Source organism: Dipteris shenzhenensis, chromosome 22 (genome assembly GCF_047967505.1).
Source record: "Dipteris shenzhenensis isolate YYH24624 ecotype China chromosome 22, Dip_SZ_1.0, whole genome shotgun sequence".
Taxonomy (NCBI): Eukaryota; Viridiplantae; Streptophyta; class Polypodiopsida; order Gleicheniales; family Dipteridaceae; genus Dipteris; species Dipteris shenzhenensis.
In genome coordinates, this window is record NC_141617.1 from 21,932,234 (window position 1) to 21,951,429 (window position 19,196).

At 38.9% G+C, this 19,196-nt stretch overlaps 1 protein-coding gene across 1 annotated transcript; it reads left to right on the top strand.

The window, feature by feature from the left end:
• Window positions 1-16,938: 16,938 nt before the first annotated feature.
• On the top strand, window positions 16,939-18,950 carry LOC147887873 (piperidyl ketide synthase 2-like). Its single transcript, XM_087393713.1, has 2 exons — window positions 16,939-17,436; window positions 17,523-18,950. Exons 1-2 carry the CDS (start codon window positions 17,214-17,216, stop codon window positions 18,524-18,526), a joined length of 1,227 nt encoding a protein of 408 aa, XP_087249839.1. The 5' UTR covers window positions 16,939-17,213; the 3' UTR covers window positions 18,527-18,950.
• Window positions 18,951-19,196: the final 246 nt, after the last annotated feature.

Here is a 19,196-nt window from a genome sequence, read left to right on the forward strand (position 1 = left end):
AAGACTTGCATGAGATGGGTAGGATGCCTCACTCGTGGCCCCAAGAGCATGTGCGTAGAACTCAAAAGCATGGTTCTACAACTCAGGATGGTGGTTCAAGAACCCAAGAGCGAGTCCTCCATGAATTGTTCTCCTAAAGGCACCATGGATCCTTTCCAAGGTAGAGGAGGCGAGGGTCAAGGAGGATATTGCATCTTTTTGGACACCCACAGGACTGAGGGGAGAGTTTACAAAGGACAATAAGCTTAGTGGCCTCAAGTCCCATGATTGGCACAATACCTTACTAAGATTTTCATCCTTTCGTGTAATTAACTTATATGATTGTGACACATTGTTATAACTCCTTTGTTGCTCAATGTGCAGTTTATGCTCCCAATTACAATGAGAGGTTGCTCAGTGGCATTGCCAAGTATGCTTACTATCATATCAACTTTGTTATATTTCATACAATTTTAAATGATGGGTATAAAATATTGAATCTTACAAGTGTATGTGGAATAGGTGGATCTTACAAAAAGAGATCTTTGTATTGAGCATCGAAAGGGCTAAGGTGGAATTCATTGAAGTTGTGTGCCTTTGAATGAGAAGCACTTTCCCTCAAGCATTATGATGACTCAGGTGCACTTTCTTGTACACGTAGTTGATGAGGTCGCCATTGCAAGAACTATTCATAGTCGTCGGATGTTTTTGCTTGAATGGTTTATGAAAACCTTGAAGGGGCTTGTAAGCCAAAGAGCTAGACCCGAAGCAAGAATGGTGGAGGGAAGTATACATCATAGAGTTTCTTGTATCCATGGATCCTGATATGCCACATGCTTGGAACATCAAGGACGATGATCATGTCATTGCACAAGTTCCCCAAGGTAAAGGGCTTGCAAGAAAGATGAGCAAAGAGAGAAATTCAATAAGTTTTGTGTCCTCAATAGTCCCGAGATGCAAACATGCATGGAGAGATATGAAGATGCCAAAGCAAAAAGAATAAATGAGAGGGCAAGATTTAGAGTCATGCATAGGCGGAGGGTGCCATATCCACTGAACCTTGCTCCTCTCCCAGACACATGTCCCATGATTAGCTCACAGTGGATGGCATGAACCCTTTTGGATTACGCTCCACATCTTGGTCGACATGGCCCATAGTATTGGTGAACTACAATATCCCACCATGGCTAACAATAAAGAAGGGACACCTCATGCTTGCCCTACTTGTGTCGGGGAAGTATACAACCAAAAATATGGATTTGTACATGGCACCCTTGATTGAGGAGCTACGCACCCTATGGAGGGCATACATGTTTGATATATTTATAAAGCCCCGAGGCGAGCCGCAGACATGTGCATTAGGGGAATTTTGATGTCGACCATGCATGACTATCTAGGATTGGGGGAGTGCGCAGGTATGTGCTTTTGCATGCAGGTGAAAGCAGCTACGGTGTCTAAAAATGTACTTTTTTTGGCAAAGGTTCTAGCATAGATATAGTACTAAATTGTGTACTAAAAGGCACTGACAGTTGGATTAGATTTCCACAAATCAAGGAGTCCACGATCTACAATTTGCAATCCACTCTCAATCGATGATGATTTCCCCACACATCAAGGAATCCACAATCTACAATCTACTCTCAATTGACTCTCTTCTCTCTCATGGAATCACTCGCACATGTTTGAAACCATTGACACTTGACTCTCTTCTCTCTGTCCCTGCAATTATCTCTGCTCATCTTCACTAGAGGTCCATTACTCTCTCTCCTAGAGGTCCATTGCTCTCTCTCTCCCCAACTCTCTCCATTCTCTATGCAAACTGGCTCTCCCCTTCTCTCTCATTGAAGCCCTCACACTTTGGACCGTATGTTCTCTCTGGCACAGAAAACAATTATGTTTGAATGATTCTATAGCTCTCTCTCTCTCTCTCTTAGGATGACTTTCTCGTACAATAAGATTGAGCATGCATGTTTTGACGTATTGTCTTCTTGTGTCGTTCATTAATTTATGATTTACCATTGAAATATGGTTGTGCGCAGGATGGAGAACTCTGCACTAGAAGTGCCACACCATGAAGGGAACTCGCTCAATGCACTGCCACATCATTGCTCCAAAAGGAACATGAGACACTTGATGTTAATAGTTGTGCAACATTTCAAGCATACCACAAAGAACTTGGACTTGAGAATGAAGGCTGACATTTTTTCTAAGATTATAAAACATCCAGATATGCAAGGGGTTGTCGATGAGACAAATTTTCAAAGCCAGTCCATATCAATGGCAATAGTGGATAATCTAAAGACATCATTGGGTCTTGTGAAAAGAGTAGAAAGTGCTGATAAGTTAGCTCTGCAAAGAGAGCAGCTCTCCACATGATTGCTAACACTTTAGCATTTAAAAAATATAGTGATAGAAAAGTAGCTAAAGACCTTGGAATTCAAGCGCGGAATCTAAAGAAACATCGCGTGGACATAAAACAAGCTTCCTTCAAATGGGCAAATGGAGGTCAAAAGCATAGACAGGATTCCTTAGGTTGTGAGGTTGTTCAATGTGTTGTCCAGTTCTAGAAAGACAACACCAGGGTTTCCCCAAACAAGAAGAATGTTTGCAGGCATAGGCTTGGCCCAAAAAAGTATGTAATACATCCCATCCATTTCTTGGAGCTCACAGAGGTGCATCTTCCTTCTTTCAACAAAGCCCAAGTAACACACTATTATTTGGTACTCTTTACAACTATTTAGTACTGTCAGGGATAATATTAGTATTATTCATATCTTAAAGCTAACATTTAACACTAAAACAGACTCTATATGAAGCGAATTTAGCACTAAATCATAGAATCACAGTACTAAATACTACACCGGGGACTTAATACATTTATAGTACAGACCATATTTTGGAAATCAGTTCTAGGAATAAAGATAGGACAAAATAGTATTGTTTGCTCTTTCAAGTCAGCCATTATGACTAAATAGAATACTCATTATGACTAAATAGTACTATTTAGTGTTAATTAGTAGTGTATGTTGTTTGAAATTGTTTGTATTAGAGGACTTCAAGCGTAATCATTCTCTCCTTGCACTAACCCCGCTACTAGTTCTTTTTGGTACTATATAGTACTATCCCTTGCACTAACCCTACTACTAGTACTATATAGTACTGTTTAGATATTGTTCTCTTCCTTGCCTTAACTCTGCTATTACTACTATTAGTTCTATTTAGTATTATTTTGTAGTATTTTAGTACTATTTAGTGCTATGTAGCACTTAGTAACATTTAGCACTGAGTAAGTACTATTTACTAAGTCCTATTTAGGACTCAATAATTCTTAGCGCTTAGTAATATTAGCACTTAGTAAGTACTCTTCAATACTATCTAGCACTTAGTAATATTAGCACTTACTATTCAATACTAATAGTACTATATAGCACCTAGTAATAGCACACTTACCATCTAGTACTTGCTATTTAGTTTTCATAGTACTACAGATCAAGCATTTACTATTTAGTAATATTAGCACTTGCTATCCAACACTTACTAATCTTAACACTTCCTATTTATACTATCTAGCACTTACTGTTTAGTACTATCCAGCGCTGGTAATATTAGCACTTACTAATATTACCACTTAATATTTAGTACTAATAGTACTATCTAGCACCTAGTAATATTAACACTTAGTACTATATAGCATTTAGTAATATTAGCGCTTACTAATAGTACTATCTAGCACTTAGTAATGTTAGCACTTACTAATAGTACTAATATTAGCACTTACTAATAGTACTAAACTAGTAGTTAGTAATATTCACACTTAGTACTATCTAGCATTTAGTAAAATATTTAGCACTTAGTACTATATTTAGTACTATCTAGCATTTACTATTTAGTACTATCTAGAATTTACAACAATACTTAGCACCTAGTATTATTTAGCATTTAGTACTATCTAGCACTAATATTTGGAACTACTAGTAGCAGTTAAGACTTAGTAATTGAGTGATAGAACTTAAAAAAATAATGATGGCACTCTAAGTTTTAAATAACTTATAGTTTTTTTGTTTGCTGTCTAGGTTTAAATAATATTGATTGTTGATGATTGATTTTGCAGGCATAATTCTTTTTTAATTTCAAGGAGGAGCATCCTTCCATAGATATTGGTTTCTGTTGTTTTCAGAATCTGAAGCCCTATTTCATTAAAAACCTGAAGGAAAGGAATACTTGTTGTTGTATTTACCATACAAGAATAGACTTGTTCTGACTAGCAGTGAATTCCATGAGGCATAATAGCACATTCTTGCATGGAGATATGTGTGATTGCTTATGCAAGGTTTGTAGGCCCTAAGGGGAGGGGGACACGTGTGTTGCCCACACCAATAGTTGTTCTTCTGTGTCTAAAATGTGGCATTCGGTAGTATGTCCAAAGGAAGAGGATGCTGAATGGTACAAGCTTGAATGCTTATTGCACAAATGTGATAAGTGCCCACAACCGTTGTTTTGCCCATGTGAGTTGGATGATGCAAATGGTGCATTGATAAGATGGAATACATATGAATATGTCATTGAGGATATGAGAAAAGGTGATGCAAAGAAAAGAATATAATTCTTATACAAGGAAACTCCTCCATCCATCATCATCCCTCAATACTTGCAACACTTAAATGTGTTTATCACTCACAACTTCCATAGTTACTGGTAACACTCTCAATTCAAAGAGTGCACCATAAATTTTCTTGATGATGTGGTGCTTTTAGTTGTTGACTTTGCAGAGAACTATACATTCAAAGTGCAAAATGAGGTTCAATCAATGCATTGGCATAATGACCAAGTGACTATCTTGGTTCATATTGCTATTGGAAGGAGACGAGCAAGATAAAAAAGCAATCCATCTTTTACATTTCAGATGACAAAGAACATGACACACTATTTGTGCAGCATTGCTTTATGCTCCACCATCAATGGTTGGTGTCTAAAGGCTTGAAGTTTAAAAGACACTGGGTTTGGTTAGATGGGGCAGCATCTCAGTTCAAGGCCGCTCGCCCATTTTACTTTGTTGCAAGGTAAGACATTGGACACTGCCCCCTTATTTTCTACATCACGCTGAAGATGTTGTATATTTTAAAATGCAATATATATGTTGTTTATTATGCTAGGTATTACTCCTTGATTGGCATTCAGATGATGTGGAACTTTTTTGGAAGTGGTCATGCAAGGGAGAACATGATGGGGCTGGTGCAATCATAAAGTGTGCACTAACCAGTGAGCAATTGGATGTAAATGGCACAAAGCTACAAAATGCATACGATGTTGTGGAATGGTTGGCATGGAAGATGGGAGATGATTCTAAACAAAGGCTCTTCATAGAAGTAAAGGTTGGTGATGTTGACAGGTCTAAAGCATAGAACTACCAGACCATCAAAGGAAGTCATTCAACACAATGCATATTGGGTTTTTAGTAATAAAGATCCCACACAAGCCTTGTTTAGACATTTGTCATGCTTTTATTCATTCTGCATGGATGAAACATGAGATAAGTGCACCAATTTATCTCATGCAAGTCCATGGACCTTGAATAGGCTAGAGCCCATCAATGGATAGACTGCATCATACATGGAGAAGGAATTTGTAACATATGCGATGGATAGAGACCAGTTGGCTGACATGCTTCAGATGGGTGACCATTTTGCAGTAATACAGTCCCCTACAAATGAAGATAATGAGGATTATTATGTGGTATTATACTCAAAATAAAAAACAGTCCTCATAGAGCAAGAGATGGATGGCTGTGGTAATGTCTTCAACATTGGGGATCAAGTGGTTTCTGGAATCTTTTATGCAAAAATCACAAAATGCAAAAGCAGTTATGCATTACTAAAAGATGCACCTACCGATATAGTGCATGCTGATGCGGTGTTGGCAATAAAGTTTCAAATTTTGCAAGCAAAGCACAAGGTTAAAGGCTAGAGAACGGTGTATCGTGTACCCCAAGAGGTGCACGAACGAATCTTGGCAAACATTTCTCTATAAGAACTGTTGCTGAGCATGTATTTTTGCAATGGCTCTGTTTTGTATTTTAAGCTGCCCCTTTGGGGGTTTCATTTTGTAATACAAAGGCATCTCGTTTCTCTCAGGGATGCTCTGCAGTGAGGAAATTTAATAGTTTTTAGTACTATTAGTTTTAATTGTGTACTATTATATTATTAATGTTTAGGTACTGCTGTCATATTATACTATTAGCCCTATTTTTTAGTGATTATGTACCATTGTAGTAATTTTTATAGTTCATATTAAGTTTGTTCTACTGTCATATCATACTACTTATTACTATTTGGTTAGTACTATTTAGTACTATGTACTACTATCGTAAGTAACTCATCTACTGTTAATTGAGAGAGAGAGAGAGATTGAGAGAGAGAGAGATAGAGAGAGATTGAGAGAGAGAGATAGATAGATAGATAGATAGATAGATAGATAGATAGATAGAGAGAGAGAGAGAGAGAGAGAGAGAGAGAGAGAGAGAGAGAGAGAGAGAGAGAGAGAGAGAGAGAGAGAGAGAGAGAGAGAGAGAGAACCAATATACTATTGTCATATCATATTTTTGTAATGTTGTTCCTCTTTTTAATATATTGCACTTATAATTTAGAGTGAGCCATACAAAATCAGAAGGCGCTATATAAAATCATAATGAGACATATAGAATCACTCATATGACATTACGGAGCCCAAACGGCTTGGATACAATAGCTTTGCACTGCACTCCACACACCCCAATATACAACCCGGTCAGGCTTGGATACATATAGCAGCTCTGCGGTGTTGCACTCCACACACCCCAATATACTATGTTCTGGGAAGGAATGACCCTAGAACGTAGGAGTTTTTGGCCCTTCTTCCTCAGCATCCTTGTTAGTAGCCAACCCGAGGGACTGTTGTCTCGGACATTCGAAGTTGCTATTTCTTCTAGGCCGTACCCTACATCTGTAAGGTCTCTGAAGATGTTATCAGCCCTTTTTGCAATTCCATCCTATAGCTCTAGAGTAGAAGAGTGTACAGCTCTATTACACATTGATGGATCTGTAATGCCAGTCATAACCAGCCAACTGTATGAGCACCATAATAGACATGACACATGATTCCTTAGCTTAGACCTGATTAATAGTTAGCATTATTTTATCCAGAACCAGAATTGGTACTGTATGGTTGAGTAAAAAATACCATAAAAGATAACATATAAAAAAGGACCATATATTTTATTGCATAGACATTGGCTATTTATGCACTGGTTAAAACAATGGCTCAACTAGTACTTTTATCAGCAAACACCAGTACCATTTAACACCACCAATACCATGTAAGAACACCAGTACATTTATCAGCTCACCATTAATTTTATTAGCAAAGTAACCAGCAAAGTTTGTATTACAAAGTAGCTAGTACAAGTCTATATTTAGAAAGTAACAACATCTGTATTCATCAATGTACAAGTCCTTTGCAATCTGGCCTTTAAGGCCTAGTGTATGGTGGGTATTGGTTTACATAAGGATTATGCCCTAAGAATCTGTTGGCACATCTCATGTGGAAGGTCTGCTATTCTTTGTTGGATGATAAACCAGTCCGTGGGCTTTGGATCTTCAATTAACAGTGAAATGACATCATCAACACATCCCATGTCAGCATAATTTGTAGAAAAGACTTCAATGAATAATTTGGCTAGATGTTCACCATGGGCAGCTGCAATGCACTCAATCACATGGCCTTCATAAGGGTATCTCATTGTAAAGGCAAGAACACTTTCTTTGGCATTTGCTAAATCCAATAAGTATGGGAGCAACTGATCTAATAGCTCATCATCATTAGGATATCCATCATAGGCAAAAGGAGTTATGTAGGAACTGGGTGGATTTAATGTTGCTTTCAAAGGAGTGTCGTCAACCAGGAGTGTGTTCATGGGATCATAGGCAATGTCATGCATAGCCAATGCCCTAAATGGCTTAAGTAGACACATCTCATCCAGCTGTGTTGGGTGGCAGAATTCTTCCCTTGTACAACAATCCTCTTGTGCAAAGTTGAACAGGAACTTGAACTCCCCAAACTGATCATCATATCCCAATTTGCTTTCAATTGATCAACTGTGGCTGCAAAGAGACGACATGGTTGCCTAATTTATGAACATCACCACCTTGGGCCATTTCAGGAGCAGTCTGCCACCACCTCTTTAATAATATTCCATTCAAATCAAAGATTAACAACTTTTTTTGAGGCAGAATATCTCCAGAGTCTCACCTAGAAGCAACAATAACACATATATAAATCCATCATACTTGAGTTGATGAATTGCAAAAAGAATTTCATATCAACTTATGAGAAGATAAATTCCAAAAAGAATTTCATTTAAAAAACAAGGAAGATAAATTGCAAAAATAATTTCATTCAAAAAACAAGAGGATGTCATCCTCCATTTGCTCTCCATCAGAGCTGTCAGGCAGTTCAGGCTTTAGCCTTGATATAATCTTAGCTACCTCAGTGACCCTGAGCACTGCTATTTGTGTCGAGCTTTTCACCACTATCAGTGTGTTTACCCTTGCTGTTCTTTCCAGTCAACTCCCCACCACCACCTATGTCTTCGTCCTTGTTGTGGTTTCCTGGCAAGTCCTGCATGTCCAATCTTGCTATTGCTTCCTCTATAATCCTATCCGGTTGCTTAGATTTTCTTCATCCAAGTTCAACAGATCATCTTCATCCAAGTGCTGATCGTCTTCGATGTCTCTAGTTAGATTGTCTACAAAGAAATAAAGTCAAATCAGAAATGCATTTGAGGTGATGTACACAGAAGACTGTAAATGTGCATCTTCACAAAAAAATACATAGCCTCCTTTTCCTCTATATTCTTGCTTCTGTACAATGACTGCACAACAGATTTCTTCTTGTGTTGTATGTGGCACTTCATCTTAGTAAGAGCTTCCTTAACCCTTGCCCCTAAAGGGCCATATTTCCATTGGTTGTGTTGGAGTCCAGATGTGATTGGTACTAAACAGTACTAAAAGCTAAGTGCTACTAATAGTGCTAAATACTACTAATGCTGCTAAGTACTACTACATAGTACTAAATACTACTAATACTGCTAAGTACTAAATAGTACTAATGCTAATCCTAATACTACTGCATAATACTAAGTGCTAACTAAGGTACTAAATACTACTAATACTAAATAGTATTAAGTGCTAACTAGTGCTAAATACTACTAAATACTACTGATACTAAATAGTACTAAATACTACTAAATACTACTAATACTAAATAGTACTAAGTGCTAGCTAGTGCTAAATACTACTAAAACTACTGATACTACTAAATAGTACTAAATGCTACATATTAAATAGTACTAACTGCTAACTTAGAGTGCTGAATAGTAGATGATAAATAGTATTAAATGCTAAATAGCACTAAATGTTGAATAGTACTAAATGATGAATAGTACTAAATACTAAATTATAGTTCTAAAAACTAAATAGTACTAAATATTAAATAGTACTAAATAGTATTAAATGCTAGATAGTGCTAAATGGTACTAAATGCTTAGTAGTATTTAGCCTTTTAGGCTATCCTTTGAGTACTAAATGATATATAGTACTACATGCTAAGTGGTGCTAATATTACTAAATGTTGAACAGTCCTAAATGCTAAATAGTGCTGAATAGTACTACATGCCAAATACTACTAAATGCCAAATAGTGTTAAATGTTAAATAGTGTTGAAACACATAGAACTAGTAGTGCTAGATATTGCTAAATAGTACTAAATGCTAACTAGTACTAAATGCTTAGTAGTATTTAGCCTTTTTAGCTATCCTTTTAGTACTAAATACACAGTACTAGTAGTGCTAGATAGTGCTGAAACACAACTGTACTAGCAGTGCTAGATAGTGCCAAATAGTACTAAATGCTTATGCTTTTAGTACTAAATGCTAAATAGTACTAAATGCTAGGTAGTGCTAATATTACTAAATGCTGAACAGTCCTAAATGCTAAATAGTGCTGAATAGTACTAAATGACAAATACTACTAAATGCCAAATAGTGTTAAATGCTAAATAGTGTTGAAACACACAATACTAGTAGTGCTAGATAGTGCTAAATACTATTAAAAGCTAAATAGTACTACTGAATGCTAAATAGTGCTGAATACTACTAAATGCTAAATAGTGCTAAATAGTACTAAAGTCTAGATAGTGCAAAATGTTAAACATTGCTAAATGCCAAATAGTTCTAAATCCTAAATATTGCTAAATCACACAAACAATACTATTTAGTACTAAATAACTGACTTCAAATTTTCACCATGTACAATATTATATTACTCTATTGAGTAATAAGTAATAAGAAAAAAAGAGTGAAGAAAATAAACCTGCTTTGTCAAAGCCCATGGCTGCCAACCATGCATTTGACACCAATACATTGTAGGACGGATGAATACATTGCAAGTTCTTAGAAAAATGGAATGCTGCACACATGATGTGATATGTGTGCAAGCATGGTGCAAAAAGCACATCAATAGTTTCTTGAGAAAATCCAAGCCCACAAAAAACACACCTGCACATTTATTGAAAGGTAAGTACACACTACTTGTAAGAGGACCTAACTCTAAAAACTAAAACATCGATTTGTATATAGAAGTTAAGAATCTCACCATTCAATATTCATGTTCATAGTCACTATGCTGCAGAGCTTGTGGGATGGTGAGTTGGTGTTGGATTCAAAACTCCAAGAACCTGACTTGGGAGCTTCTCAATCAGATGCTGCATGTTGCTCAAAAACCTTGAGCTTGCTTTGTAGTGCTCTCCAACGTTGATTCGCTACCTTTTTGCTGATTCAAATATTACTTTTGTTGCATCTAGTTCTACCTCAAGTTTTGCTACATGCTTCAAGAACTCATCTTGCAGTACACTACCATGTAATAAATTATCTACTTTACTACGCACCCAGCTAAGTGTATGTACAATTGATTTAACTTTTATGAGGGCTTCACCCTCACTTGCAGTAGCAGCCTCAAAATATGCATGCAATCTTGCATTCTCCTTTGATAGTGTACCCTTCCACTCATGTAGTACACCTTCTTGCTCCACCCTGAACTTCCATTGATCTTGTAAATGTACAAGCTCCCGTTTTGCTATAGACATGCCTACGTCACGTTCGTGCTTGATACACGTGCTGTCCAAGCTAGTCGAGCGCAGATTCATGTCTCTATGTTGGGCGAAGTCATCCCAATCCACATCTACTCCATGAGTAGATGCAGTGAATGCCCGCACCAACAATGTACCAACTTCATTGTTCATGACTATTTTCAAATTGTAAATCCTATAGTAAATCTTCATAAAATCATTCAGTAATGATTTCTTTAGCCGACCTATATGAAAGCCACGCCAGCTCTCTTTGTCATTGTTTCCCCATATTTCTTGGCTCCAGATGTCCAACTCCAGATATGAGTCTGCCTTTGCTCTTAGGAAAAATCTCCATCCAAGACTGACTCTAGTCAAAATTGCTATTGGTTTGATGTCCTTTTGGCTTCTCTTTAGTTGGAGTCAGAATAGAAGCTACTTTGATGTTCGTAGCCTTTGCCTTCTCTTTGGTTACAAACTTCCTGGATGGAGTGTTTCTTCTTGGAGAAAGGACATCGGGCTTCTTGGAGGCGGGAGATGTGATGCCTTGGGCTTTCTTAGAGACATGGCGGTCTTCAGCTACTGCAAAGAGAGTAACATTTTAGTACTAGGACTCACACTAAGATGAAACAAAGTAAAATAACAAAGAGAGAGAGAGAGAGGGAGAGAGAGAGAGAGAGAGAGAGAGAGAGAGAGAGAGAGAGAGAGAGAGAGAGAGAGAGAGAGCAACAACAAAGCAAAAAGTTTGCAGGTCGACAGAAGGAATGGCAAAAGACAATCGCATGCAGGTCCGAATATTGAATTATGGGGGGAAAGCATTTAGAAAATGGAGGAAAAGACAAGAACGAATAGAGAATTGGGGAAAAGAGAAGAACAAATAGAGAGAGAGAGAGAGAGAGAGAGAGAGTACCCATGAGAGAGCGACCCACAACGTCTTGCTAGAAAATTCGAGGTGGAAATCAGAAGTTTGAAAGTGGAAGCTAGAAATAAAAAGTTCAGAACTTCAAAAGTGGAAGTGTAGGTTCGAAAGAGAAACACCTAAGAGGAGACACAGTGCATGAAAATGTGTGTATGAGCATTAGAATGCGTACGTGAGAATATCTTGTGCATGAGAATCTGTAATCAATAAATATATTACTGCACATCGATTTGAGAAATCTCTCCATATCGCACACTACTTAGTACTACCACGTTCTTACCAATAGTACATACACTGTAGCATGCTTTCATCCATGCCTATTGATACCTTTATGTTTCTATTATGGTGTGATCTATGCATGTCTAATGACCTATGTGTCCATGCATTTATGTAGGACTTAAAACACAAGGGTACCATGCTTGTCCTGTTTGTGGCCCTAATTTGAATGCACGACACTTCGAACATATGAGGAAGATGGTTTATGAAGGTCATGCTCAATATCTTCCACTTGATCATCTTGCACGTGAAGGTCAACTTGATCCACCTTCGGTCCATAGGAATGCAAGTGACTGGATTTGGGATTGGAGAGCTAATAGTGAGGAGCCTCCTCCAAGTATGGACCGACTGTCTATCTTCCACGGGCTTCCATATTGGAGCCAGTTACAAATCAATCACCTCTTGGATCCCATGCATATCTTCAAGAATATGGAGGCTTCTATTTGGGCACGCTGGGTTGGTGAGAAAGACATAAGGGGAGTGCGAGAAAACTTGCATGAGATGGTTAGGATGCCTCAATTGTGGCCCCAAGAGCATGTGCATAGAACTCAAGAGCATGGTTCTACAAATCAGGAGGGTGGTTTAGGGACGCAAGTGTGTCCTCCATGAATTGCTCTCCGAAAGGCACCATGGATCCTTTCTAAGGTAGAGGAGGCAAGGGTCAAGGTGGATATTGCATCTTTGCAGACACCCATGGGACACATGCATTACCTGAGGGGAGCATTTACAAGGGACAATAAGCTTAGTGGCCTCAAGTCCCATGATTGGCACAAGGTCTTACAAGTATTCCACATGTTAGCTTGAAAGAAGAGTGTATAGAACTAAGATTTTGATGCTTTTATGTAATTAACTTATATTATTGGGACACATTGTTGGCCCTCCTTTGTTGCTTGGGTAGTTTATTCTCCAAATGATAGTGAGAGGATGCTTGTCAGAATATGTTAGAACCACTATCTGCAAGATCAGTGGCATTGTTAGGTATGCTTACTATCATATCACCTTCGTTATATTTCATACAATTTTAAATGATGGATATAAAATATTGAATCTTACAAGTGCATGTGGAATTGATGGATGAGATCTTTGTATCGAGCATCGAGAGGACTAAGGTGGAGTCCATTGAAGCTGTTGTGTGCTTGTTTGAGAAGAACTTTCCCTCAAGCATTATGAGGACTCAGGTGCACTTGCTTGTAGACGTAGTTGATGAGGTTGCCATTGCAGGAATCGTTCATAGTCGTTGAATGTTTTTCTTTGAATGGTTTAGAAAACCTTGAAGGGATTTATAAGGCAAAGAGCTAGAGCCGAAGCAAGCATGGTGGAGGGATGGTTTGTGCAAGAGTCATTAGTATACATCACATAGTTTCTTGCATCCATGGATCCCGATATGCCACATGCTTGGAACATCAAGGACGATGATCGTGTCATTGTAGAGGTTCCCCAACGTAAAGGGGTTGAAAAAAATATGAGCAAAGAGCAAAGAGAGAAATTCAATAAGTTTTGTGTCCTCAATAGTGCCGAGATGCAAACATGGACGGAGAGATATGAAGAGGCCAAAGCAAAAAGAATAAATGAGAGCGCAACATTTAGAGTCATGCATAGGCAAAGGGTGCCATACCCATTGGACCTTGCTCTTCTCCCTAGACACATGTCCCATGATTGGCCGCTAATACAAGAAGCTCTTCTCGTGAAGCCGAACATGATGGAGATGATGTAATTGATCGAGAGTGGGAGACTGCAGTTGGATATATGCCACATGTACGTTTTTAACCTTTCTACTTAATTTGGGTATTTATGATCACAATCGCTACAAAATGCATCCTCATTGTTTTAATCATGTTCTTTGCATTACAAAAAGTACAGTGCATTGTGGTCACATGGACGGCATCATGTGGAATGCATTGATTAAAAAAGAGTCACATATGATTATGGAGTCATGGCTAACTTCGTAAAAGATAGCTGAGCAAGTGCTTTTGATACCAATCTTCTCTCCTCGCAGTTAGATTATTGTGGGACCATACATGGCATCTATGAAGTGAGATGAAGTTGATTTTAGACGATTTAGTATTTTCATTCTTGATGTCAAGTGGTTAAGAACTATCTGCAATGGTCCCAATGCTATAGTCAAGAGAGATAGCTGTGGTTTCTTTGCCATTGACTCCACCAGAGACCCTGGATCGATGAAAGTGATACCTTTGTTCTTCTAGATCATTGTGAACAAGTACACACTACGAGTTGATTAGAAGCTAATATCTTCATTTTCAAACAAATGTTTATAGATGTTCATATATATGTATTTTTGTACTTGAGCATAAATGAATATAATTACTAGCACCTAATTTGTATCTTCAACATAGGTGGTCTTTCATCTGAATCGTTTGAATCCAAGATGGTGGTACATGGTCCAAGTTGCTCCTCAAAACAAACATATTTTGGAAGATAGGAATGTGGATATGGAGATGCCGGCGGAAGACCCAAATAATGATGTCGATGGATCTAGGGAAGAGGATGAAGATGACGATATGGGCCACATTGCACAAAGGAGGTGACAATAATGACACTGCAATGGAGGAAGGTAGAGATCATGACTTTGGGAAAGAAGAGGGAGTACTAGGGGCTGCTGAAGGGTAGACATACAATAGGGGATGATGATGTAGGTGATCAATTGTATGTAAACCTTGAGATAGACATATTTGGTGGGCAAGACTTGGGTCAAGATGAAGCCATCGATGTAAATGCTACTGATTCATAGTTTTGACATTGACGAGACTTCTTATGTGTAATTTGGCCCTCACATTTTTATAGTGACATTTTGTACATTAATTTGTATGTAAAGTTCACTATCAATATATGAGTCTTTTCATCTCAATTTTGGTGTACATGCTCTTATATTTCAAATGTGCAAACTTGTGGTCCAAAATTATTTTGGGACCCTTGGAAATGACATTTTGTAAAATCATCGGTATGAAAAATTTTACCCAGGCGTCAGTGAAAGCATCAGTGCAAGGGTTGGTAGTAGTCAGTATGGTAGTTGGTATATATGTCATTATAGGGGTCAGTATCTACCAACCCCTATATTGATAGATATACCGACGACCATACCGATGGCTATTTTGATGTCTACATCGACACCCTCCTCGCTCGCCAACTGTACCGATAATCTTCGTACCCACACCTTTGAAGTGTCGGAAAGAGGCCCATGTCTTGTAGTGACACTTGTCATTATGAAATAAAACATTACAACAACAAACTTAAATGGACACACAAGTTTATTATAAAGAGGCTTAGCATGCCCCCACTTCATTTGATACCCTTGCTAGCCTCCAACAATACATGCAATTGACCAATAACAAACAAGGTGGTAAAGAATCACAACATTCCACGTGAAATGAGGGAAGAGGAGAGGGGAGGGAGAGGGAAAAAAGGGAGAGGAGAGGGGGAAAATGGGAGAGAAGATTGAGAGAAAAGAGAAAGGAAATGAGTGAAAAGGGAATTAAAAGGGGAGTGGCCCTTTAATTAGGGAGGAAAGAATTGGTGTACATATGAGAGTGAAAGCCCTTTTCATATATTTTGCATACCCCCATGTCGTACATTTAATAAAAGCCCATGAAGCCTTAAACCCCTTAAATGTAGCATAAAGAACAATCTAACTAGTAATTAATTCCTATCATGCTACTACTAATCCAAAATGCTATTTATTTTGAGTCTTCATTAATTCAAGTTTCATGACTTTGACAAAAATTTGCAACCAAAACCTAGTCCTCTAAGAGGAATAATTCCTCACTAGGAAAGAAAGATTTCTTGTGTAACTACACTTAATGCAACCATTAATCAAAATGCAAAGTAAAAAAAAAGCCCAAGAGAGCTTTGCATAATAAATGGAAAGGTGCTTTGTGCGCAAGCCTACCTCCAAATGGATAGGTGCTATGTTAATACTACCTTCAATACCTAAGCACGTGTATAACTTCGAAAAAATTTTGCAACCAAAATCCTAGTCCTCCAAGAGGGATAATTCCTTAGTGGGAAGCAAAGACTTATTGTGTAACTACCCTCAACACAACCATTACTCAAAATGCAAAGTTAAAATGGATGACGGAGAGACCGTTGCATAATAAATGCAAGAAAGGTGCTTTGTTTGTAAGCCTACCTCCAATTGACAGGTGATATGTTAATACTACATTGAATACCTAACCATGGCCAGTTACTATATCTTTTGGCTTTTAAAGAGTAGCAAGCCTGCTAGTTGCTTTCACGCTTCCTCTGAAATTGAATTTCCATTTTTTGTTGAATAGGTGGAGTATATATTAATTAATACGCTTTCTGATTTACATAACGTATTCGTGTCGGAAAACTTGGACGTACTCTTTTCATGTGGAGAATATACAAGTGTTCAAAAATGGTAGAGATGGTAGACGGTTTGTAGAATGCTGCAAAATACTGCGAAGAGAAGCTCGGCTGGGCGAGCTACAAGCTCCCTGCATCTTGGGCAACAATGTCATGGGCAAAGTAGGTGAAGCCACCTTCTTCGTTCACCAGCTTTGCCTCCCATCCGCCTCTCTTTTAGAAAACCTCCCATGCATAGAATCTCTCGTCATGGAAAGGTAAACCGCTTTGCATATTGCACACTTTCTCACCTATACAGTCTCCATCCATGCTCTAGACCCCTCAGTCGTAGCTTATAGACGCTTTGTCCCCCCTTCTTCCCAGAAAGATTGTTCTCGTCAAGGACAGCACTCGTTAATTAAGTGGAAAACCGTTTTCTACATGAGACTCAGATGTTGCTTTTGCTAAAGAAAACACAGAGTCGTCTGCGCACATCCGCAAAATATACCCAGCTTGATTAAGTTTAGCTCTTAGATAAGACCGCTGCCGACTTTTGTTCTATCATATGACCCAAATGGAATGTAACGGTGTACATCACTACACGCAGAATGACGGCGTTACCTATCAATCCGGTGTGCAGCCTCCAGTGCATGGCCATGCTGCTGTCTTGGCGATCGCAAGGGCTGTCCCACACAACAAAGTTATTCAACGGGATTACACAGATTTCTACTTCAAGATCACGAAGTGCGAAGACAAAACCGACCTGAAGCGGAAAATGGCTCGTATCTGTAAGTTTATGTTACATACTTCCAATCGAAAACGTCGTTTAGATCTGACAAGTGTACCTGATGTTTCACGTGGGCCGACATTGCAGGTGATAGATCTGGAGTTCAAACTCGTTACTCCATCATGACGGAGGAATTCTTGAAATCTCATCCGGAGATCTACACTCCTGGAGAACCGAGTCTTGAGCTGAGGCATAAATTCCTCGCTGAGGAAGTACCTAAACTAGCTCATGTTGCTGGAACAAAGGCTTTGGAGGAATGGGGACGGCCAGTTTCTGAGATAACACACCTGGTAGTCGTCACTATCAGCGGGATTGCCATGCCAGGCGCAGACGTGAAGTTGATCAAATCTCTTGGCTTGCAGCCCAGTGTGAGGAGAGTAATGCTTTACATGCTGGGTTGTTATGCAGGTGTTACAGCGCTGAGGGTGGCAAAAGATTTAGCTGAAAACAATCCCGGAAGCCGCATCCTCATCTGCTGCAGCGAGCTCTCAGCGACCACGTTCCGCGCTCCCGACGAGAAATCACCCTACAGTCTCGTGGGCGCTGCGCTATTCGGAGACGGAGCCGTGGGGGTGATAGTGGGCACCAATCCAAGGCCAAAACTCGAGCGTCCATTATATGAAATCCATGCAGCAATGGAAACCATAATTCCCGACACCGAAGGGATGATCGAAGGGACGATGAAACTGGAAGGGCTGCAATTCTATCTGGACAGGCAGCTGCCGGGGGTGATATCGAAGCATGTAGCTGGTTTTTGTGAGGGGCTATTGAAGGAGGTGCCGGGGAGGAAGCCAGGGTTGGGAGAAGTGTTCTGGGCAGTGCATGCAGGGGGACCTGCGATCTTGGATGCGGTGGAGAAGGCAGCCATGCTGAGGAGCGAGAAGCTGAAGGCAAGTCGCCATATACTGGCCAACTATGGGAACGTCTCAGCCTCCACAGTGCTGTTTGTGCTTGACGAGCTCAGAAGAAAAGAGTTTTGTTTGTCTGCTGAGAAATGTGAGTGGGGTGTGGCTATAGCCTTTGGCCCTGGTGTCACCTTTGAAGGCGTACTCCTTCGAAAAATGTCGCCTAGCTCAATATCACTCAAATAGGCCCAATTGAAAAGAATTCAAACATGTATTGATTAGGAATCATGATCCCTCTTTCATTCCTTCATTTAAAACACCATGGATCCACCCCATGGCAATTAAGTATTGCATGGTAGATGATACACTCAATCATGGGTCAGGGAGCACTTCTTTATAACAAAGAAGATATTGTATCAATTAGGATGTCACATGAGACTATTTATTTGATCACTTATGATGGATTAGCCATTGTAGAATTCCGTGGTACATGAATCAGTTCGATGTCGATGCACCTTGATGATAAAGATGAGTTTCCCATGAGCACCTCTAAATGTCAGGGGTGATGATGATAAAACTCTCATCTATGTAAACAAAGTGGCAATTCCATTATAGATACTTCCAAAGTTATGTAGCTTGGTCATTGATAATACAAATATATGCCACATAATAATCACTCCAGTATGCAAAGCTCCTTGTAAAATTTATATTATTTGTTGTAGCCATTATGTATAAGATGTGGTTTAGTATCTTGTACTTACTATTAGAACTACAATCTTAGATTACGCCTTTGCATCATATTTTCTAGCAAGAAACTTGGTAGTTTTTTGTTTATCATGTCTATATAATTAGAATCTCCGAGAATACATAGTAGTAGGTGATCATTATGGGAAATCATCTCTAAGGTGTTATCGAT

Excerpts from the sequence above, each read along its gene's own strand:
- LOC147887873 (XM_087393713.1), top strand. The coding sequence starts at position 17,214 with ATGACCCAAATGGAATGTAACGGTGTACATCACTACACGCAGAATGAC. Across the intron at positions 17,437-17,522 it reads GCGGAAAATGGCTCGTATCT|GTGATAGATCTGGAGTTCAA; the intron begins GTAAGTTTATGT and ends CCGACATTGCAG.